General features: G+C 48.8%; 1 protein-coding gene across 3 annotated transcripts in view; it reads right to left on the bottom strand.

Annotated features, from left to right (window-relative positions):
- Window positions 1-12351, bottom strand: part of PLPPR3 (phospholipid phosphatase related 3) — a 40562-nt gene extending 28211 nt beyond the window's left edge. The window contains exons 1-3 of one of the 3 annotated variants that reach the window (XR_010792892.1): window positions 12267-12335; window positions 12056-12102; window positions 3126-3252 (exon numbers count right to left, since the gene is read on the bottom strand). Coding sequence is in view for 2 of the 3 variants with exons in the window: in XM_066604650.1 (XP_066460747.1) it covers window positions 3126-3206 (81 nt within the window). In the remaining variant the exon portion in view is untranslated. The other 2 variants (XM_066604650.1, XM_066604649.1) reach the window with 2 other exon arrangements.
- Between the last annotated feature and the right edge of the window lie 11483 nt (window positions 12352-23834).

Below are 23834 nucleotides of genomic sequence, written 5' to 3' on the forward strand. Positions count from 1 at the left end.
CAATACAAAGCAATACTTGGTCCATCACACAACTCAGAGAACCGCTTGTTCAGCTACCTTAGAGGATCTTCTAGCAGCTGTTATGGGAAGAAGTTGGTCCGGCGCCGGACACTCACAACACGTACCTATATCATTGGGAGTGAATGGGGCGAGACAAGCACGGCTCCAGAGTCACACCTGTACCTGAAGGATCTCTGTGAATGCAGCTCTGCTCTATTGAAGTGAATGAGTCTAAGATGCAATACCCGACATAACCTGTGAACAGATGTAGCGCTGTCTTTGGAGGAGAGTAGTCATGTTTTATAAAGGCAGAGACACAAAAGCGTTTGTGCAAATACAATCGCCGCAGCATATTCCGAGGTCTGGAGAGGGCTACCATCAGCCTGCTCTCTGGAATTGAATGGCTACTAAAGCCTAAAAAGGTCCAGCTAGCTTCTTTCCCGGCATTTTGCGCAGTTTCACCCCTCCCGCTGCGTATTTGCGCATCTTTATAGGCTTCTATGGCAGTTTGGCTGTGCAAAACACAGAAAGATAGAGCAAGACCTATTTTTTTGAGAGTGCACAAAGCGTGCGCCCAAAACGCGCTTATGAATTAACTCATTGAGATCAATGGGTTCTATTCTCTGCGCTTACAGCACGCAGATCAAACAAGACCATGTGACGCCGCCCTAACCCTGTAGAACCTATCTGAGTGATGACTCGGATGACTCCATGCTGATAATCACGTAACAGACTTAGCTTTCAGGCTTGAGAACTTTCCATGACCTAAATCAGTGTTTCCCAACTCCAGTCCTCAGGGACCCCCAACAGGTCGTGTCTTCAGGATACCCTGAGGACTGCAGAGAATTACATCACCTGTGCGATACAGAGGCAATCCAGAAAACACGACCTGTGGGGTCCCTGAGGACTGGAGTTGGGAGACCATTTTCAATCTCCCTAATCTGTTTCTCATAGGTTCTAGCAGATAGCGCTCTGCAGGCGTACCTAATGTGAGAAATTGTTTCATTACTTCCACATTAACATGTTGCCCAATAAATACTTTCCATTTCCTTAATACAAGTTCTCTCTGTAGCTTTCTGTTTCTATAGCAAATGGATAAGTATGGGATAAGTATGCCCCAAGGGGCGTTCGCCATTTACTGACCTGCTGCAGGGAGGCTCCACCATTCTGAGGGACCCTTCACACGTGCAGAAGATTTCTGCATGACGCACCTAAAGACGCAGAACATTCTGCACCAAAATCCACATGTGTCCATGCAGGCTATAGAGCAAAATCAGCTTCAAGAAAGACTCCGCATGTATGAAAGGTCCCTGAAGCTCCCTCATCCATGACTCAGGGCGAGTCGAGGACTAAAGTCACATGTTTCACATGCTCCCAAAATGAGGGGCATATTTGCATTATTTCTATTAAACATCTACTCCCACATTCTGTCTGCGCCAATTTTTTATAGTTGAGCTCAGGATACAATTTGGCAAAGATCCAACCAGGCTTGGACTGGCCCACATGGGAACAGGTGAATTCCCCAGGGGTCCCTGAACCAGGGGGGGGGGGGCCCTTATCCCCTCATTCGCCACATGAATGGTGAATGGCGCAGTGTACCCACCGCCCTACGTATGGAAGCATCTCAAAGGTAATGTTTGCATATAAGAGTTCAGTTGGCCCCCAGAATGAATTTTACTGGTAGACCCGAAGCCCCCCGGTCTGACACTGGATCCAACTTACCTACTTGCTGACTGAGAAGCATTGTACAAGATGCAGCTATTTAAGCATGGGTGTGAACAATGCCTTTAACACGACCAATGAGCAATCACTGCTCTGCCTCTAGAAGACAGTGATCAATATCATGCATTGTAGAAAGTTCTATGACCGTCTCATGCTGGCCGCACGCGCCATAAAATCGCAGTAATGAAAAATGCGTGGAGCAATATCTGGTCTCAGCAATATCTGCAACAAATCTGCCACTAGTCAACGCGTGGTAATAGGGTCATACAATCCTGATGGTCGCAAGAACTGATCATCACGGGCAGCATTGACTATCTGTATCCATCAAATATCACTCGAACCCCGTGTGTCCGCTGGACTGTTTATATATTAGAATCTGGGATTTCTGACAATATTTGGCCATAATACCCTTTGTGCTAAGGGCTTCTTCAGACGAGCGGATGTACAAATACGCTCGCCGCAATCGAGCGTACATACGCATAAATGAGTTATGTTTATGCTCAAGTCTAGGTCCATATGACGTCTAAGCCGGTAAAACCCAGCGCTTGGTGCGTGTGCAAAAAAACCTACGCTAGCCCACCAACAGGAGGCGTCCCACAGCGCCGGGCGTTCTTGCACAAGAGCAATCAGTAGTCCCTTGGGCATGATGGCAAAGAATGCTGACCTAGTACAAAGGCTACTGTGGCAGCGTTTGTTTAATCCCTTAGACCTTTTTCACACGGGCGACAGCGATATTGCCGCGAGAACATCTAGCAGTGTTTGGTGTTCATCGGTGTTCTGTGCGGTATCGCTGCGTTTTCTTGATTTTGTGTCGCTGCATAGTCAATGGCTGTAATTGGTTCATCAAGCGCTGGCTCTGATTGGCTGAGTCGCGGCACTTGAGAACCAATCAGATGCAGCACTTCCTGGAGGCGGGGTTTTTCAAACTCCTGAGAAGGAAGCTCTGCTGGAGAACTTCAAACAAGTGTCAGGAAGCTTCGGGAGAAGTGCGGCGGAGCTGGACGGTGCCTGTTAGGTGATGTTTTTTTTCTTATTATTTTTGGGCTCAAACAGTAGGATTTCCTACGGTAAAAGTTGCATCACAACTTTTTGTGCAATGCAATACATAGGAAGGCTCTATAAGGAAATATTTAGCAACCTGCATTTTTTTTCTCTGGCAATGTAGCGGCCTACAAAACATCGCTAATGTGAAGGAACCCACCGGAAAGCATGGGCACTGTCAAATCGCACGATTTTGTCCCCTGTGTGACTGTCTACCATGATTGCTGCTCAATTTCAGCAAAACACAATTTTCGTGCAAAACCCCAGCGAATCCACAGAACTGTGCTGGGATTGTGCATGGCAATAATCCATGAATAACCCGGAGGGGTTGTGTGATTGATCCTTTGGTTGAACCGACTTACCTCCACAAAATAGAAGCAAGGCAACAGAGTCATACTGTCTTTGGGAGGGCGAACTTTGCTTTTCTCCTTAGGGGATATCATGGCACCCAGTGGGGTGACTGGTAAGTTGGGCGGGTCCGGAGGACGCCTGTGGGCATAAAAGGCATATAAAATGAATTTGCTACAATGTCTTCATTGGTTGATCTGTACCATATACATAAATATTGGTGTTGCACAGCGGGCTCGGATGGCTCGGAAAAGGTTACTCCCTACTAATCTCCACTGGGGGGTAGTAATCCCACCGGGTACATTCTGATGCTTATGGAGACCAACAGGCTTTCTGGGTTCTTCATTGTCTAACAACAATAGAAGTCAAACTGTTTTCTTACATTCTACATCATGAATATTCTGTTGCTCCCGTTACATGTTCCGAGCACAATTGAAAAATACATATATCCATCAAATTCAATGAGGAGAGGGGAGAAAATGTGGATGCAATGAGAGGAGCGGGTTCAGTCCTAAATGTAAGCGGGCAATGTTGAGAGATGTAGTTGGCAGTTGTGAAGGCACTTTCAGCCTGGCATGATTTAGTGAATATCTAGGGCTTTCTATCCCCTTTGGAGAGAAACCTAAGGCCGTAAGTGATAACCTCTATTCTGAACACGTGGTAATTAGATGAGTCCTCCGCCACTTATACGCCATGCAGACCTGCAGTGACGCTCTCTGTTATTACGCACATTTGGCGCTCAGTGCAGACTGAGCAGATTCCACCAGGGGAATTATTATCATTAGATAATATACTCAGCTTTCCCACAACTTCCACTTATATAAAGCATCTGCATGTCAACATTTCATTGGACCTTAAACTTGTTAGAACTGTGGACCCCAGCAGGATATGCTGCAATATCAGTCTGCATAAAAAACACGTCTGAGTACGCCAATTTACTTTAACGGATCCGTGTGCTGCCCATGTTCAGTCAGTAAGAATACAGACAACACGCAGGCAGAAAATCCTCCGGTGTGAATGGGCCCTAAGACTGACGTTGTAGATCTGCCTCTCCTTAAAGGGATTGTCTGGGTTTGTTTCGACTGATGAGTTATCTTCTAGATAGGTCATCAGTAGTTGATTGACGGGGTCTTCCGCTCAGAACCCCTGTTCATCGCCTAGTGCAGTGGGTCGGATGTAGTCATCAGCAGACAGGAGAGGAAGTGCAAATGCGAGCTTCACTCCCGTCGAGATCATTAAAGGGGTTGTCCCGTGCCGAAACGGGTTTTTTTTTTTTCAATAGCCCCCCCGTTCGGCGCGAGACAAACCCGATGCAGGGGTTAAAAATAAAAACCGGACAGTGCTTACCTGAATCCCCGCGCTCCGGTGACTTCTTACTTACCTGGCGAAGATGGCCGCCGGGATCTTCTCCCTCGGTGGACCGCAGCTCTTCTTGCGGTCCATTGCCGATTCCAGCCTCCTGATTGGCTGGAATCGGCACGTGACGGGGCGGAGCTACGAGGAGCCGCTCTCCGGCACGAGCGGCCCCATTGAGAAAAGCAGAAGACCGGACTGCGCAAGCGCGTCTAATCGGGCGATTACACGCTGAAAATTAGACGGCACCATGGAGACGAGGACGCTAGCAACGGAACAGGTAAGTGAATAACTTCTGTATGGCTCATAATTAATGCACAATGTACATTACAAAGTGCATTAATATGGCCATACAGAAGTGTATAGACCCACTTGCTTTCGCGGGACAACCCCTTTAAGAGAGCCGCACTGCTGCAGCACTTCCTGCCCACGACAGGAAGTCCCGTTACAGGAGCAGGAAGTGCTGCAGCAGTGCCGCTCTCCCGTAGATCTCGATGGAAGTTAAGCCTGCGCCCGCACTTCCTCCAGTCTACTGAAAACCACATCCGGCCCGCAGTACTGGACAGCGGGTTGGATGATCAGCTGATGTACAAGGGTTCCCGAGCGACAGCCCCGCATCCATCATCTGCTGATGACGTATCCAGTAGATAGCTCATCAGTTAAAATGAGGCAGACAATCCCTTTAATTTAATTGTTTTATTACAATACTCAGAAGAAGTTGAAGTGGTGGCCTCTCAGACAAGACAAAGGCCCAATGCACCTGGCTGGATTTGCATTGCGGAATCCACAGCGGGCATCTGTCTCCAGATTCCGCAGCAAATAACGGCCATAGCATGGAATGTAAAAGCGGGTTTCTATGCCTACGAATGAAAATCAATTGTGATTTTCTGCTCGCCGGGGGAAAATCAAAGCATGCTCTATTTTGAGCCCGATTTCGTGAGGATGGCTTCCATTGAAGTCAATGGAAGCCGTCCATCACACGGCCCTTCTGTAATCATCATCGTGGTCACATCTGTACTGCGCATGTGCTGCGGTGCGCCAGCTGGCACGTCTACGGCACGGGTAAAAAACATCTGGACATTTATGCAGGAGTCACAGGCTGGGTGCTGGTTCAGATTCTGCATGCGGAATCTGATGCGGTCGTGCGCAGGCCGCCAAACATGGCACTTTCTCACTCATGAACATTGACTATCAACTGCTGTACTGCATATCCAAGTTACATCAAGTAGAAACTTAGCTATATAATTATGGGTCTAAGCAGGAAAACACGAAGATTCCCATTGTGTTCCAAGCATTTCCAATTGAGACAGAAGTCCAATAAGTGATAAGTTGCTTGATATCTTAATACATAATATAAAGGGTAATGATAAAGTTCCTCCTTCCTCAGCAAGAGTTCATTTAGATTCTGGATGTTCTTAGATGCCCCCTTGTGCCATCAGAGCACATGAATATACATGAACCTTGATTACACCATGAGTTGCTCACAAGTTCCCCAGAACATTCCAACATTCGGTGTTAACACTTACAGGCACACATAAGAAGCCGCCATCTATTGCTTCCTGCCATGCTGGGATAAGAATGCCATGTTCCTTCTTGTAAGGATGACCTGACAGATGATTAGTCGCAGGAGAACAACTTCATGTAAATGATGTTCCCCAGTAACTTGGAAGCTCCATCATCAGTGTTGGCTCCAATAGTGAGAATCTCTGGACACTTTGGATCCCCATGAGGTGTCAGTCCTTGCTATAGTGCAACAAGCGCGCACAGGTAGACTGCGGCAGGGGAGGAGCCAAAGGGGGTGCAGGTGAACCTGCCCTGGGAGCCAGGAGGCCACTGCTATGGAGCAAAATATCTGCACCTAAGGGCTCTTTTACACGGGTGTAGGTGTTTTACGTTCTCTCACCGGCACCATAAAATCGCATGAAAGGACTTTTTTCCACCAGGGTAATTAGCATTTTCTCACCCATTTACGTAAGCGTGGTTTTTAGTGAAAAATTATATCGCACCCTGGAAAACCCTTGCTCGGCTTAAATTCTCTGAATTGACTTCTAATGCCTACATAGAGGCACCTGTAAGCTTTTTGCAGTGTTGGCCGCTGCAAAGATGCCTCCCCTCCCATTTTTCCCATGCTCCCATAGGAGTCTATGGGACTCACCGGCGTATATTGGCCAAAAGATAGTTCCAGAACTATATTTTTGCCCAACGTATATGCGTTGGCACGTATTTTGGTCGCGTATGTTCCGTTTTTCATGGTTTCACATTTTTACACGCCGTATATTCGCCCATGTGAACGGATGCATTGGAAACTAATGCTTCACATCCGTAACATATATACAGCTGGGCATGAAAACGCAGAGTATATGTGCCCGTGTGAAAGAGCCCTAAGGCCAGGGTCACATTAGCGTAATTTCACCACGTATTGCATGTGCGATATGTGGTGAGTGGATGATTTACATTGATCCATTCACACTCACGAACATTAAATGAGTGTAATACGTGCGTGTGTTCTATTTTACAGCGTGTTATGAAGCGATACGGCCCTATTGTTCTCTATGAGCCCGTAATTAACGCCTTACATTGCATATGTGCGCCATTTATACGTGCCGTTGCGAAGCAACAGAGCAGGAAATTTTAAAAAAAGGAAACCAGGAAACAGCGGGCGGGAGATACTGACAGCGTGTGGGACATACTGACAGCGTAAGGGAGATACTGACAGCATGCAGGAAGGAAATACTGACAGCGTAAGGGAGATACTGACAGCGTAAGGGAGATACTGACAGCATTCAGGAAGGAAATACTGACAACGTAAGGGAGATACTGACAGCGTAAGGGAGATACTGACAGCGTAAGGGAGATACTGACAGCATGCGGGAGAAACTGACAGCATGCGGGAGATACTAAAAGCGTGCCTGAGATATTGAGAGCGTGCAGGAGATACTGACAGCGTGCAGGAGATACTGACAGCGTGCAGGAAATACTGACAGCATGCAGGAGATACTGACAGCGTAAAGGGAGATACTGACAGCGTAAGGGAGATACTGACAGCGTAAGGGACATACTGACAGCGTAAGGGAGATACTGAGAGCGTAAGGGACATACTGACAGCATGCAGGAGATACTGACAGCGTGCAGGGTATACTGACAGCACTAAGGAAATACTGACAACATGCGGAAGATACTAACAGCGTGCCCGAGATACTGACAGCGTGCCGGAGATACTGACAGCGCAAGGGAGATACTGACAGCGTGCAGGAGATATTGACAGCGTAAGGGAGATAATGACAGCATGCAGGAGATACTGACAGCATGCAGGAGATACTGACAACGTGCGGGAGATACTGACAGCATAAGGGAGATATTGACAGCATAAGGGAGATACTGACAGCGGGGGGGGGGGGGGGGGAGATTCTGACAACATTCGGAAGATACTGACAGCAGGTCTGAGATACTGACAGCGCTTAAGAGATACTGACAATGTGCGGGAGAGACTGACAGTATGCGGGGGATACTGACAGCGTGCGGTAGATACTGACAGCGTGCGGGATATACTGATAGCGTGCGGGAGATACTGACAGCATAAAGGGAGATACTGACAGCGTAAGGGAGATACTGACAGCATGCAGGAGATACTGACAGCGTAAGGGAGATACTGACAGCATGCAGGAGATACTGACAACGTAAGGGAGATACTGACAGCGTGCGGGAGATACTGACAGCACAAAGGAGATACTGACAACATGCGGAAGATACTAACAGCATGTGGGAGATACTAACAGCATGCGGGAGATACTGACAGCGTGCTGGAGATACTGACAGCGTGTCGGAGATACTGACAGCGTGTCAGAGATACTGACAGCGTGTCGGAGATACTGACAGCGTAAGGGAGATACTGACAGCATGCGGGAGATATTGACAGCATAAGGGAGATACTGACAGCGGGGGGAGATTCTGACAACATGCGGAAGATACTGACAATGTGCGGGAGTTACTGACAACATGTGGGAGATACTGACAAAATGCGGGAGATACTGACAGCGCTAAAGAGATACTGACAATGTGCGGGGGATACTGACAGCGTTCGGAAGAATACTGACAGCGTGCGAGAGATACTGACAGCATCCCAGAGATACTGACAGCATGAGGGAGATACTGACAGCGTGCGGGAGATACTGACAGCGTGCGGGAGATACTGACAGCATGCGGAAGATACTGACAGCGTGAGGGAGATACTGACAGCAGGTGTGAGATACTGAAAGCGTGTGGAAGATACTGACAACGTTTGGGAGATACTGATAGCAGACGGGAGATACTGACAAAATGTAGGAGATACTGACAGTGTGTGGGAGATACTGACAGCGTGTGGGAGATACTGACAGCGTGCGGGTGATACTGACAGCGTGCGGGTGATACTGACAGCGTGCGGGAGATTCTGACAGCGTGCGGGTGATACTGACGGCGTGCGGGAGATACTGACAGCGTGCGGGAAATACTGGCAGCGTGCGGGAGATACTGACGGCGTGCGGGAGATACTAAAACCATGCGGGAGATACTGACAGCGTGCGGGAGATACTGACAGCGTGGGGGAAATACTGACAGCGTGCGGGAGATACTGACAGCGTGCGGGAGATACTGACAGCGTAAGGGAGATACTGACAGCGTAAGGGAGATACTGACAACGTGCGGGAGATACTGACAGCGTGCGGGAGATACTGACAGCGTAAGGGAGATACTGACAGCGTAAGGGAGATACTGATAGCGTGCGGGAGATACTAAAACCATGCGGGAGATACTGACAGCGTAAGGGAGATACTGATAGCGTAAGGCAGATACTGACAGCATGCAAGAAATACTGATAATAAATGCAGACATAAGCGATTTTCGGTAGCGTGAACACACAGCGTATTTGCGTGACCAAAATGCATTTATACCGTGTGAACAAGCCCTGAGGGTATTCTTATGCACGAGCACAATATTAATCTGTGAAACCAGGACTGATATCGCACTTTATAATGGGATTCTGGATGCTAGCACAGAGTGTTTTTGATTAAAAGCTGCATTGCATTGATGTACTTGTGATTTTTATGCACGAGAAGAGTCTTCAATGGTAAAAATGCCATCGCATTTGTACGTAAATCGCAGGGTTTGCAAGTGTGATGCAATTTATTACAGATCCCATAGGAAACGGATGATTCCTTGCGGGGTATCGCCCCAAAATAGAGCATGTAGCGATTTCTCAATCTTGTAGCGTCGCTGAGAGAGAAAACTCATGTGAAGACATTGAAATTAAAGGGCGGCCTCACACGGGCATAAGCGTATATACGCTCGCTATCAGGAGGCGTATATGTGCTATGCATGGTGCACAATCGCAGGCTGTTGCACCCAGATCGGCGCATTTTACTGTACTTTATTGCACTGCCAGGACCGCCCACATCAGCGTGGTCCCAGCGGCGCCATATTTGAGTAGACGGGTCAGCTGACTTAGTAGGCGGATCAGCTGACTTAGTAGGCGGGTCAGCTGACTTAATAGGCGGATCAGCTGACTTAGTAGGCGGGTCAGCTGACCTAGTAAGCCCAGGTGGCATCGTTTAACCACGCAAAATTGCGCAGTTCTGTGTGCAATTTTCTTGAAATGGGGCCTTCAGTGCACAATTGCACCCAAAAATTGTGTAGCTAACTTGGAATGTGCAAGGAAAAACCCCCATGTGAAGGACCCCATTGTAGTCAATAGGCTCTACTTATTGCGCACTGCGGGACAGATTTTGTGGATGCAAATGCACTCATGTGAGTCCACCCAATGTGTTATTAACAGGCGTGAGTTCTGTCCGTGTCACTACCTGATGGGACTCGCCGGCGTGAACACCCTTACAGGGACTGATTATTTGAATGTCTGGGCCCAAAATGTCTGCAGACTTTCCAGCCAGGGGTCAGTACTGGTCATCCACAGAAGAGCATATGGAGACCCTGCTAGACTCTCACACTGGGGTATAAAGGATTTCTCCAGAACTTAGTGGACGTATCTAGAAGCCCTGCCATGGCTCTAAGCATTCTTGCCCCCTAATACTAGCAACATACAAGCCTCCTATTATGATGGTGCCAGGAGAATGGGGAACAGAACTCCACAGAAAAGAACCAAGTTCTGACCCTGCCAGACCCCGTTAAAGGAAACTACAAGTTTGTAATACAAGACGATCTGTCTGTTGTAGTAAATCACTGTATTCCCCAGGAAATAACAATTCTGGAGCAGATTTTCTTAAACTCTGTACTCTGGAAATGTATGAATAAATTCCCAATTGGGTGTTAGCCCCTGTCAAAGGGGTGTGTCCCTGCACAGTCTGAAACAGACAGCGGTGCTTGGACTGTGTCAGAGCCTGGAGGTTGACCTCCAATGGTAACACCCAGCCATCAATTTGTAGCTAATACTCCAGGAGGAATAACAGAGGAACGGCACAACACATCATTCGATTTAAAAAATACAAAGAGATTGTTACATTGTTTTCTTTATGGACCAATCAGAAACTATTTCCCGCTGATGAATGATATCTGGCCCCGCGCCGCTCATTGGGCTGCTTTTACTTTCTGCAAATCATAAATGCAATTTTTGTCTGGAAGTGCGAGGAGCGGCTCCCTGAGTTTGAGATTGGAGATGGCAACTTCTAGCTTCAGAGCAGGTAAATCAATCTGTAGAGCGGCTAAAGATTTGTGAATCAATTCCTGAACTGTAAATCATGAGGTTGACTGATTGATTCACCTATTAAATGCAACTGATGCCACATCACAGGGCTGGCACATACTGGCATGGCCTTATGGGACTGCCAGGTATTTAGTGCTCCCATTAGGCGGCGTCACACTTGTGATCGCGATATCGCTGCATTTTTTCAAACGCAAATACCAATAGGACTTTCTAATGTGCTCTGCCATATTTGTGCGATGCATTTTTAACATTTAAAGGTCCTATTGACATTCGCGTTAAAAAAACGCAACAATAACACAATCGCAAGTGTGAAGGAACCCTTAAGGGGGCGTGGAGGATTGATTACTTCTTGCTTCCTTTCATACGTGGAGGATTGATTACTTCTTGCTTCCTTTCATAAGGATGAAATGGAAAATGACACATATCTCCATTTCACAAAACTAGTAAAAGTCTTCATAGATATGGACTTATCCCATTGACTTCCAATAGTCTATATGGAACACTGAGTTGCCAGAAACCAACATGCCGGAAGGATTTTATGCTCCCGGTCATACATTATCAGTATGCTATAGGTCTGCCCCAGGAATAACCAAGAGAGCTTCATCTGATCACTATTATCACAATGGCAAAATGTGCCAAGAAGACCTAAAAGGCGCACATAACATTAACGACACACTGTATCAGGTGAATAGCAATGCTCAGATCAATCCAACGTGCAATAATGTAGAATGGGATTGCTTCCTAGCCAGATCTTCCCATCTCTTTGTGCATTACATGCATACTCAATATTACTGGAAGCAAAGTGTCTATCAGCATTCCTGACCTGCATTGTCTATATAGTCAACCTTCTGCAGACTTCTCTAGTAAAGCTCATCTTATACCCAAGCAAAATGCATTTACCTGTCAGAAGAGGAGGAAGCAGGACAAAGAGGGAAGCATCAAAGCATCTGAGAAGAGAAGGGCAGGAACAAAGAAAAGAGAGGAGGCTGAGCAGGATGGAGGAAGAGTAGTAAAGGATGCTATGAATGAATAGACTGCGCGGGGAGGGTCTGCAAAGCCCAGGCTATGCCCCTCCAGCACAATCACAAGGGCATGGGTCCTCCTGGCTCACCTGTATACATAGACTAGAAGACCAACTCCAGTGTGGCAGACAGGCTGCTACCACCTGCAAGGAGGGAGAATGGTACAGAGGGTGATGGAAGGGAGGATGGGAGTAGAGAAAAGGGAGTGTTGGGGAGAAGACAGAGGAGGAGACAGAGGAGAAGAGGCAGAGTCTGCTGCTCACACAAAAGGCATCAGGATGATGGAGTGTGCTGAGCGCTCTGTGACTGCGTGTCTAGGGAGATGCACTCTCGTGGGTGTGTTATCCTACCTGGGCACATGCAAAAATCGAGATTTATGGATAAATACATGATAGGAGCTTATCCGATATTCAGTTCTCAGTGCATAACAGATATGGACGGTGTCAGTGTGCTGGAGATGGACTGGAGTTGTGTTCACTGCATTATTAACCCTGGGGCAAAATTCACCCCTTCAAATTTTCAAACTGGCCCCACCAGAGCGCCAATAATCTCATTACTTGTATCGCAAAGAACTGTACTGCGCTCTTATCTGTATGATGGATACTCGGCTCTTGTTATAGAACTACTAAAGTTATCATATGTGATAGTGGATAGTGTTAATGAGGGGGTGATTGGGTCATCACTAGACCCAATTTACATCTAAAGGTGGTGATAGATGTGAAGACACTTCCACCAATGTAATAATAACGTTACAGCTCAATTCCTTGTGTCGGTGGTGGAACAAAAATTTGCCCTATATGTCTGCAATTATATTGGATTTCCAAAATGAGGTTCTAATCTGTATCAATGCGAGAAAAAAAATCCCCCATAAATGAATACAAATGTGGGGGACATTATGTGCGCTGTTGTGTGACATGGGGTCACTTATCTTATTGGGGAGGTGTTCTTGTATTGTGTACCCTGTACACCGTGCAGCCCGCAGACTACAGACTGCATACATGTGTTCAGCCGGTTACCATGGAGAATTCCCAGAACTCCGGAGGAACAAAAGAAAATGGAAGAGGAAGGTTTTACTGCTGTAGAGAAGAAATATGCAACTCTGTGACCATCGCTGGCAGCATTGTGGATGAAAACCAAGAAGAGGTTAAAAAGGCGGCAAACATGTTATTAAAAAAAAAAAAAACTCAGAAAATGTAGCAGCGTAAGCTTTAGAGTCAGTTACCTAGCAACAAGAAGTCGTGCGTACTGCTCCTTGTGTACCTACCTTCCTGCCCGCACTTACTTCCCAGAGGTATTGTGATTGCAAATGAGAATCCAATACAAGAAATCACCTTGACTTTTCCTGCATTCGGGGTGTTGGTGTCACAGTAACGGGGTGCAAGACTGTTATATAGTAACCATATAAGAATGCAGCCCTGCCACGTGTCCCTCTTCTGGAGAGACAGTCCCTACTGTTACCTCTAGGCCCCCTGTTACTCTTAAAGGAAGTCTGTCCCCTAATTGTAGTGATGCGAGCGAATTACACACATGTGCGCCGTTATAATGAATCCATAGATACCAGTGGGTTAGCATTCCTGGGATACCCCTCCTCAATATTGTCGCGCACAATATGCAAATTAGCCCCGGAGCATCTGATTGGAGATCCACCTCTGTCTGTGGTTCGCGCTCACTCCCTTCCATCACCTGAAAACCACCCCTTTCTGTCCTTAACGACGTTTCAGCTCCGCCCACTGGAGACATCATATGTCCCACCTCAATGTGGTAACACTGATCTGAGCAATCAGTAGAAAACACAATCAGGACAGAGATAACATATAGTATAACATAAAACCAGGTGTAGAAGAAGGGGACTCACCTGGCGCCAATGACCCAACCAATATGGTGGGTCACCCGCCTTATGATCCTTGGTGGCAAGATAGATGTGAGGGATGGTAGGTAGGACGCTCTATCAGGTCGACATCTGTAAACTAGGGAGCGCGACGGGACAGATCCAAGGAGACAGAATGCCCTTGGAAGGAATACAAATGAGAATAGGATCTGGCGCTCAGAGGGTCTGCCCGGCCATCGATATTACATTGGGAAATAATTATAACAAACCTACTTCAAGAGAGGGTGTATGGCAAATATGGACCTCCCCTATATTGGAGCCCCTTTCTCCAGCACAGTCAGATTGTAAAGCACAATACACCAGATTTCTATCTACCTTATAAGGTTGTTGGAAAAAGTGCGCCAAAGCGCATGAATGAGCGGGCACATTCTCACGGGAAGGCGGGGTTGGCAGAAGGCACCAAAGCAGACCTTGTGTTTCATCCTATGTCGCACCACCCCGTGAATGAAACGGGGCTACATCTCCCACCTCTCACAGGACCTCCAGAGCTCTGCAAAGAGCGGAAGTGACGCCAATAGCATTCCAAATTCAGTGGCGGTGCGTTCCATATGTAGGAAATGGACATCTGTATATAGATTGAATTTAAATCACCCAGAACTTGAAAGTCAAAAGGACGTACAGAGCCGGTAGAGAAGGGAAAATAGACAATGACTTTGTTATGCAAACCAGATGGGGAAGAACATAAATTATCAGTTAAATCAAAAGGTAAAAAGGAATGCGAAGAGGCGGGCCGGCCAGATATAATGCACTGCAAGATAATGGATGGATATTAAATATCTAAAGGAAACATAAAAGCAGAAAGAGGATAAATATAAATAAAAAGCCATATAGTAGGTACTGTACCGTATAGTTATGATATTCTAAATAATAGTGATAATCATCAGAATAGCATAAAGAATAGAGATGAGCGAACGTACTCGTCCGAGCTTGATACTCATTCGAGTATTAGCGTGTTCCAGATGCTCGTTACTCGTAATGAGTACCACGCGATGTTCGAGTTACTTTCACTTTCATCTCTGAGACGTTAGCGCGCTTTTCTGGCCAATAGAAAGACAGGGAAGGCATTACAACTTCCTCCTGTGATGTTCAAGCCCTATACCACCCCCCTGCAGTGAGTGGCTGGCGAGATCAGGTGTCACCCGAGTATAAAAATCGGCCCCTCCCGCGGCTCACCACAGATTTGTTCTGACAGAGATCAGGGACAGTGCTGCTGGTGCCAGAGCTGCTATAGGGAGAGCGTTAGGAGTGATTTTAGGCTTCAAGTACCCCAACGGTCCTTCTTAGGGCCACATCTGACCGTGTGCAGTACTGTTGAGGTGGCTTTTTGCAGTGTTGCACATTTTTTTTTTTTTGTATATCGGCCATGCAGAGCATTGCGTCCTCAGTCTGCAGTCATTGTACAGAGTATAGGGCCAGTACCAGTGAGGCAGGGAAAGAGATATTCAGGCTATATAGGCAGTGGGCTTTTTCCAAAAATTGGGGAAAAATACTATATTTGGGCTGCCTGTGACCGTCTTCAGTTTACTGCGTGTCTGCTGGGGGTAGTAGTCCTAATTAATACGCAGCTAAGCGTTACAGCAGGCTTGCGCAAAATTGTTTCCTGGATCTGCTGTCTCTGTTACATCAGCGCCGTCATCCCGCCAGAGGGAAACAGTATACATAATATTATACGCTGCCTACAGTATCTATCTGCTGGGGGTAGTAGTCCTAATGAATACGCAGCTAAGCGTTACAGCAGGCTGGCGCAAAATTGTTTCCTGGATCTGCTGTCTCTGTTACATCAGCGCCGTCATCCCGCCAGAGGGAAACAGTATACATAATATTATACACTGCCTACAGTATCTATCTGCTGGGGGTAGTAGTCCTAATTAATACGCAGCTAAGCGTTACAGCAGGCTGGCGCAAAATTGTTTCCTGGATCTGCTGTCTCTGTTACATCAGCACATCAGCGCCGTCATCCCGCCAGAGGGAAACAGTATACATAATATTATACGCTGCCTACAGTATCTACCTGCTGGGGGTAGTAGTCCTAATTAATACGCAGCTAAGCGTTACAGCAGGCTTGCGCAAAATTGTTTCCTGGATCTGCTGTCTCTGTTACATCAGCGCCGTCATCCCGCCAGAGGGAAACAGTATACATAATATTATACGCTGCCTACAGTATCTATCTGCTGGGGGTAGTAGTCCTAATGAATACGCAGCTAAGCGTTACAGCAGGCTGGCGCAAAATTGTTTCCTGGATCTGCTGTCTCTGTTACATCAGCGCCGTCATCCCGGCAGAGGGAAACAGTATACATAATATTATACGCTGCCTACAGTATCTGTCTGCTGGGGGTAGTAGTCCTAATTAATACGCAGCTAAGCGTTACAGCAGGCTGGCGCAAAATTTTTCCTGGATCTGCTGTCTCTGTTACATCAGCGCCGTCATCCCGCCAGAGGGAAACAGTATACATAATATTATACACTGCCTACAGTATCTATCTGCTGGGGGTAGTAGTCCTAATTAATACGCAGCTAAGCGTTACAGCAGGCTGGCGCAAAATTGTTTCCTGGATCTGCTGTCTCTGTTACATCAGCGCCGTCATCCCGCCTGAGGGAAACAGTATACATAATATTATACGCTGCCTACAGTATCTATCTGCTGGGGGTAGTAGTCCTAATTAATACGCAGCTAAGCGTTACAGCAGGCTTGCGCAAAATTGTTTCCTGGATCTGCTGTCTCTGTTACATCAGCGCCGTCATCCCGCCAGAGGGAAACAGTATACATAATATTATACGCTGCCTACAGTATCTATCTGCTGGGGGTAGTAGTCCTAATGAATACGCAGCTAAGCGTTACAGCAGGCTGGCGCAAAATTGTTTCCTGGATCTGCTGTCTCTGTTACATCAGCGCCGTCATCCCGCCAGAGGGAAACAGTATACATAATATTATACACTGCCTACAGTATCTATCTGCTGGGGGTAGTAGTCCTAATTAATACGCAGCTAAGCGTTACAGCAGGCTGGCGCAAAATTTTTCCTGGATCTGCTGTCTCTGTTACATCAGCGCCGTCATCCCGCCAGAGGGAAACAGTATACATAATATTATACGCTGCCTACAGTATCTATCTGCTGGGGGTAGTAGTCCTAATTAATACGCAGCTAAGCGTTACAGCAGGCTTGCGCAAAATTGTTTCCTGGATCTGCTGTCTCGGTTACATCAGCGCCGTCATCCCGCCAGAGGGAAACAGTATATATAATATTATACGCTGCCTACAGTATCTATCTGCTGGGGGTAGTAGTCCTAATTAATACGCAGCTAAGCGTTACAGCAGGCTGGCGCAAAATTGTTTCCTGGATCTGCTGTCTCTGTTACATCAGCGCCCTCATCCCGCCAGAGGGAAACAGTATATATAATATTATACGCTGCCTACAGTATCTATCTGCTGGGGGTAGTAGTCCTAATTAATACGCAGCTAAGTGTTACAGCAGGCTGGCGCAAAATTGTTTCCTGGATCTGCTGTCTCTGTTACATAAGCGCCGTCATCCCGCCAGAGTGAAACAGTATACATAATATTATACGCTGCCTACAGTATCTATCTGCTGGGGGTAGTAGTCCTAATTAATACGCAGCTAAGCGTTACAGCAGGCTTGCGCAAAATTGTTTCCTGGATCTGCTGTGCGTTCCGTAAGGGAAGTCAGCCTCCAACCACAGGCCAATAAGCGGCACATTTAGTTACAGCGTTCTGTTTCTGCACTACTGGTAATACAGCATGCTGAGGGGTAGGGGTAGGCCTAGAGGACGTGGACGCGGGCGTGGACGCGGAGGCCCAAGTCAGGGTGTGGGCACAGGCCGAGCACCTGATCCAGGTGTATCGCAGCCGACTGCTGCGGGATTAGGAGAGAGGCACGTTTCTGGCGTCCCCACATTTATCTCACAATTAATGGGTCCACGCGGTAGACCTTTATTAGAAAATGAGCAGTGTGAGCAGGTCCTGTTGTGGATGGCAGAAAGGGCATCCAGCAATCTATCGACCACCCAGAATTCTGCGCCGTCCACTGCTGCAACTCTGAATCCTCTGGCTGCTGCTCCTCCTTCCTCCCAGCCTCCTCACTCCATTACAATGACACATTCTGAGGAGCAGGCAGACTCCCAGGAACTGTTCTCGGGCCCCTGCCCAGAATGGGCAGCAATGGTTCCGAATCCTCTCCCACTGGAGGAGTTTGTCGTGACTGATGCCCAACCTTTGGAAAGTTCCCGGGGTCCGGGGGATGAGGCTGGGGACTTCCGGCAACTGTCTCAAGAGCTTTCAGTGGGTGAGGAGAACGATGACGATGAGACACAGTTGTCTATCACTCAGGTAGTAGTAATTGCAGTAAGTCCGAGGGAGGAGCGCACAGAGGATTCAGAGGAAGAGCAGCAGGACGATGAGGTGACTGACCCCACCTGGTGTGCAACGCCTACTGAGGACAGGTCTTCAGAGGGGGAGGCAAGTGCAGCAGCAGGGCATGTTGGAAGAGGCAGTGCGGTGGCCAGGGGTAGAGGCAGGGCCAGACCGAATAATCCACCAAGTGTTTCCCAAAGCGCCCCCTCACGCCATGCCACCCTGCAGAGGCCGAGGTGCTCAAAGGTGTGGCAGTTTTTCACTGAGAGTGCAGACGATCGTCGAACTGTGGTGTGCAAGGTTTGTCGCGCCAAGATCAGCCGTGGAGCCACCACCACCAGCATGCGCAGACATATGACGGCCAAGCACCCCACAAGGTGGGACGAAGGCCGTTCACCGCCTCCGGTTTGCACCACTGCCTCTCCCCCTGTGCCCCAACCTGCCACTGAGATCCAACCCCCCTCTCAGGACACAGGCACTACCGTCTCCTAGCCTGCACCCACACCCTCACCTCCGCTGTCCTCGGCCCCATCCAGCAATGTCTCTCAGCGCAGCGTCCAGCTGTCGCTAGCGCAACTGTTTGAGCGCAAGCACAAGTATGCCGCCACGCACCCGCACACTCAAGCGTTAAATGTGCACATAGCCAAATTTATCAGCCTGGAGATGCTGCCGTATAGGCTTGTGGAAACTGAGGCTTTCAAAAACATGATGGCGTCGGCGGCCCCGCGCTACTCAGTTCCCAGTCGCCACTACTTTTCCCGATGTGCCGTCCCAGCCCTGCACGACCACGTCTCCCGCAACATTGTACGCGCCCTCACCAACGCAGTTACTGCCAAGGTCCACTTAACAACGGACACGTGGACAAGCACAGGCGGGCAGGGCGACTATATCTCCCTGACGGCACATTGGGTGAATTTAGTGGAGGCTGGGACCGATTCAGAGCCTGGGACCGCTCACGTCCTACCCACCCCCAGAATTGCAGGCCCCAGCTCGGTGCTGGTATCTGCGGCGTTGTATGCTTCCTCCACTAAACCACCCTTCTCCTCCTCCTCCTACGCAACCTCTGTCTTGCAATCAAGATGTTTCAGCAGCAGCACGTCGCCAGCAGTCGGTGTCGCGCAGCGTGGCAGCACAGCGGTGGGCAAACGTCAGCAGGCCATGCTGAAACTACTCAGCTTAGGAGAGAAGAGGCACACGGTCCACAAACTGCTGCAGGGTCTGACAGAGCAGACCGACCGCTTGCTTTCGTCGCTGAGCCTCCAACCGGGCATGGTCGTGTGTGACAACGGCCGTAACCTGGTGGCGGCTCTGCAGCTCGGCAGCCTCACGCACGTGCCATGCCTGGCCCACGTCTTTAATTTGGTGGTTCAGCGGTTTCTGAAAAGCTACCCACGCTTGTCAGACCTGCTCGGAAAGGTGCGCCGACTCAGCGCACATTTTCGCAAGTCCAAGACGGACGCTGCCACCCTGCGGACCCTGCAACATCGGTTTAATCTGCCAGTGCACCGACTGCTGTGCGACGTGCCCACACGGTGGAACTCTACGCTCCACATGTTGGCTAGGTTCTATGAGCAGCGCAGAGCTATAGTGGAATACCAACTCCAACATGGGCGGCGTAGTGGGAGTCAGCCTCCTCAATTCTTTACAGAAGAGTGGGCCTGGTTGGCAGACATCTGCCAGGTCCCTGGAAACTTTGAGGAGTCTACCCAGATGGTGAGCGGCGATGCTGCAATCATTAGCGTCACCATTCCTCTGCTATGCCTCTTGAGAAGTTCCCTGCAAAGCATAAAGGCAGACGCTTTGCGCTCGGAAACGGAGCGGGGGAAGACAGTATGTCGCTGGATAGTCAGAGCACCCTCATGTCTATATCTCAGCGTGTTGAGGAGGAGGAGGGGGAGGAGGATGAGGAGGAGGGGGAAGAGACAGCTTGGCCCACTGCTGAGGTTACCCATGCTGCTTGTCTGTCATCCTTTCAGCATGTATGGCCTGAGGAGGAGGAGGAGGATCCCAAAAGTGATCTTCCTAGTGAGGACAGCCATGTGTTGCGTACAGGTACTCTGTTAGGATGCCTTTCTCGTGACCCTCGCGTTACACGCATTCTGGCCATTACGGATTACTGGGTGTACACACTGCTTGACCCACGGTATAAGGAGAACCTTTCCACTCTCATACCCGAACAGGAAAGGGGTTCGAGAGTGATGCTATACCACAGGACCCTGGCGGACAAACTGATGGTAAAATTCCCATCCGACAGTGCTAGTGGCAGAAGGCGCAGTTCCGAGGGCCAGGTAGCAGGGGAGGCGCGAAGATCAGGCAGCATGTACAGCGCAGGCAGGGGAACACTCTCCAAGGCCTTTGACAGCTTTATGGCTCCCCAGCAAGACTGTGTCACCGCTCCCCATTCAAGGCTGAGTCAGCGGGAGCACTGTAAAAGGATGGTGAGGGAGTACGTAGCCGATCGCACGACCGTCCTCGGTGACGCCTCTGCCCCCTACAACTACTGGGTGTCGAAGCTGGACACGTGGCCTGAACTCGCGCTGTATGCCCTGGAGGTGCTTGCTTGTCCTGCGGCTAGCGTCTTGTCAGAGAGGGTGTTTAGTGCGGCTGGGGGAATCATCACGGATAAGCGTACCCGCCTGTCAACCGACAGTGCCGACAGGCTTACACTCATAAAGATGAACAAAGCCTGGATTTCCCCAGACTTCTCTTCTCCACCAGCGGACAGCAGCGATACCTAAACAATACGTAGGCTGCACCCGCGGATGGAAGCATTGTTCTCTCTCACCATCAAAAACGGGGACCTTTTAGCTTCATCAATCTGTGTATTCTATTCCTCCTCCTCCTCCTGCTCCTCCTCCTGAAACCTCACGTAATCACGCCGAACGGGCAATTTTTCTTAGGCCCACAAGGCTCAGTCATAAAATTTTTGTAAACAATTTTTATACGTTTCAATGCTCATTAAAGCGTTGAAACTTGCACCTGAACCAATTTTTATTTTAACTGGGCTGCCTCCAGGCCTAGTTACCAATTAAGCCACATTAGCCAAAGCGATTAATGGGTTTCACTTGCGCTCTTGGTTGGGCATGGGAAATTTTTCTGAGGTACATTAGTACTGTTGGTACACCAATTTTTTTCGGCCCTCGCCTACAGTGTAATCCTAGTAATTTTTATGGGCTTCGCCTGCACTCATTCTACAGCAAGGTGTGTGGGGTTGGCCTACACTTTTGCTACATAAACATATTACCAGTCTGACTGGGGCATGCACTGTGGGCCGAAGCACACCTGTATTGTATGTGACGTCAGCTCTGCTGAGCAGGGCACTGCAATGGGATATATTTATGTACCGCCGGTGGGTTCCAGGGAGCCACCCATGCTGTGGGTCCACAGGGACTTCACATTAGGGATTTGTACCTGCCAGTGTCTATGTATTAAAAACCCCGGTCAGACTGGGGCATGCAGTGTGGGCCGAAGCCCACCTGCATTTAATCGGACGTTACCTCAGCTGTGATGGGCAATGCAATGGGATATATTTATGTACCACCGGTGGCGTCTTGGGACCCACCCATGCTGTCGGTCCACACGGAGTTGTAACTGCATGTGTCCACTTCTAAAGAACCCCAGTCTGACTGGGGCATGCAGTGTGGGCCGAAGCCCACCTGCATTAAACCTGACGTTACCTCAGCTGTGATGGGCAATGCAATGGGATATATTTATGTACCGCCGATGGGTTCCAGGGAGCCACCCATGCTGTGGGTCCACAGGGACTTCACATTAGGGAGTTGTACCTGCCAGTGTCTATGTATTAAAAACCCCGGTCAGACTGGGGTATGCAGAGTGGGCCGAAGCCCACCTGCATTAAACCTGACGCTACCTCAGCTGTGCTGGGCAATGCAATGGGATATATTTATGTACCGCCGGTGGCTTCCTGGGACCCACCCATGCTGTCAGGCCACACGGAGTTGTAACTGCATGTGTCCACTTCTAAAGAACCCCAGTCTGACTGGGGCATGCAGTGTGGGCCGAAGCCCACCTGCATTAAACCTGACGTTACCTCAGCTGTGATGGGCAATGCAATGGGATATATTTATGTACCGCCGATGGGTTCCAGGGAGCCACCCATGCTGTGGGTCCACAGGAACTTCACATTAGGGATTTGTACCTGCCAGTGTCTTATGTATTAAAAACCCCGGTCAGACTGGGGCATGCAGTGTGGGCCGAAGCCCACCTGCATTTAATCTGACGTTAGCTCTGCTGTCCAGGGAACTGCAATGGGATACATTTATGTACCGCCGGTGGGTTCCAGGGAGCCACCCATGCTGTGGGTGCACACGGAATTCCCATTGCGGAGTTGTACCTGCCTGTGACTATTTATAAAAAACCCCGGTCTGACTGGGGCATGCAGACACCTTGACAGAATGAATAGTGTGTGGCATATGGGTTCCCCATTGCTATGCCCACGTGTGCAGCTCCTGATGGAGGTGGCACAGGATTGGATTTCTCATTGCTTCTGCACAGCATTGTGGGCTATCGCCCTGCCCCTTTTAAAGAGGGTCGATGCCTGGCCGTGCCAACCCTCTGCAGTGTGTGCCTGCGGTTCCTCCTCATGGCAGATGCACTTATAAATAGACATGAGGGTGGTGTGGCTAAGAGGCCAGCGTGTGGCATGAGGACAGCTGAAGGCTGCGCAGGGACACATTGGTGTGCGCTGTGGACACTGGGTCATGCTGGGGGGGGGGGGGGGCAACATGTTACCCAGGAGAAGTGGCAGCGGAGTGTCATGCAGGCAGTGATTGTGCTTTGTTGGAGGTAGTGTGGTGCTTAGCTAAGGTATGCCTTGCTAATGAGGGTTTTTCAGAAGTGAAAATTGTTGGGGGGGGGGGGGCACTCTTGCCACTATTGTGGCTTAATAGTGGGACCTGGGAACTTGAGATGCAGCCCAACATGTAGCCCCTCGCCTGCCCTATCCGTTGCTGTGTCGTTCCCATCACTTTGTTGAATTGCCCAGATTTTCACACATGAAAACCTTAGCGAGCATCGGCGAAATACAAAAATGCTCGGGTCGCCCATTGACTTCAATGGGGTTCGTTACTCGAAATGAACCCTCGAGCATCGAGAAAAGTTCGTCTCGAGTAAAGAGCACCCGAGCATTTTGGTGCTCGCTCATCTCTAGTTGTTATATATTATACCACTGAGGTAACATGAAAGCTGCGCTGTGATTGGTTGTTATATAAATGTATGTATGTCTGTCTGTCTTCGCAGCAACGCGCGACGGGTAAGCTAGTACTTTATAAAGAGAGTAAACTTCCATCAGTCTTATTGCTTAATAGACTGCCATTTCTATCCCATAGTGCTCTCTACTGAAAAAGATGAAAGAATCGGCACATAATAGAGCCGTAAACAGAAGC

Source organism: Eleutherodactylus coqui, chromosome 5, assembly GCF_035609145.1.
Source record: "Eleutherodactylus coqui strain aEleCoq1 chromosome 5, aEleCoq1.hap1, whole genome shotgun sequence".
NCBI lineage: Eukaryota > Metazoa > Chordata > Amphibia > Anura > Eleutherodactylidae > Eleutherodactylus > Eleutherodactylus coqui.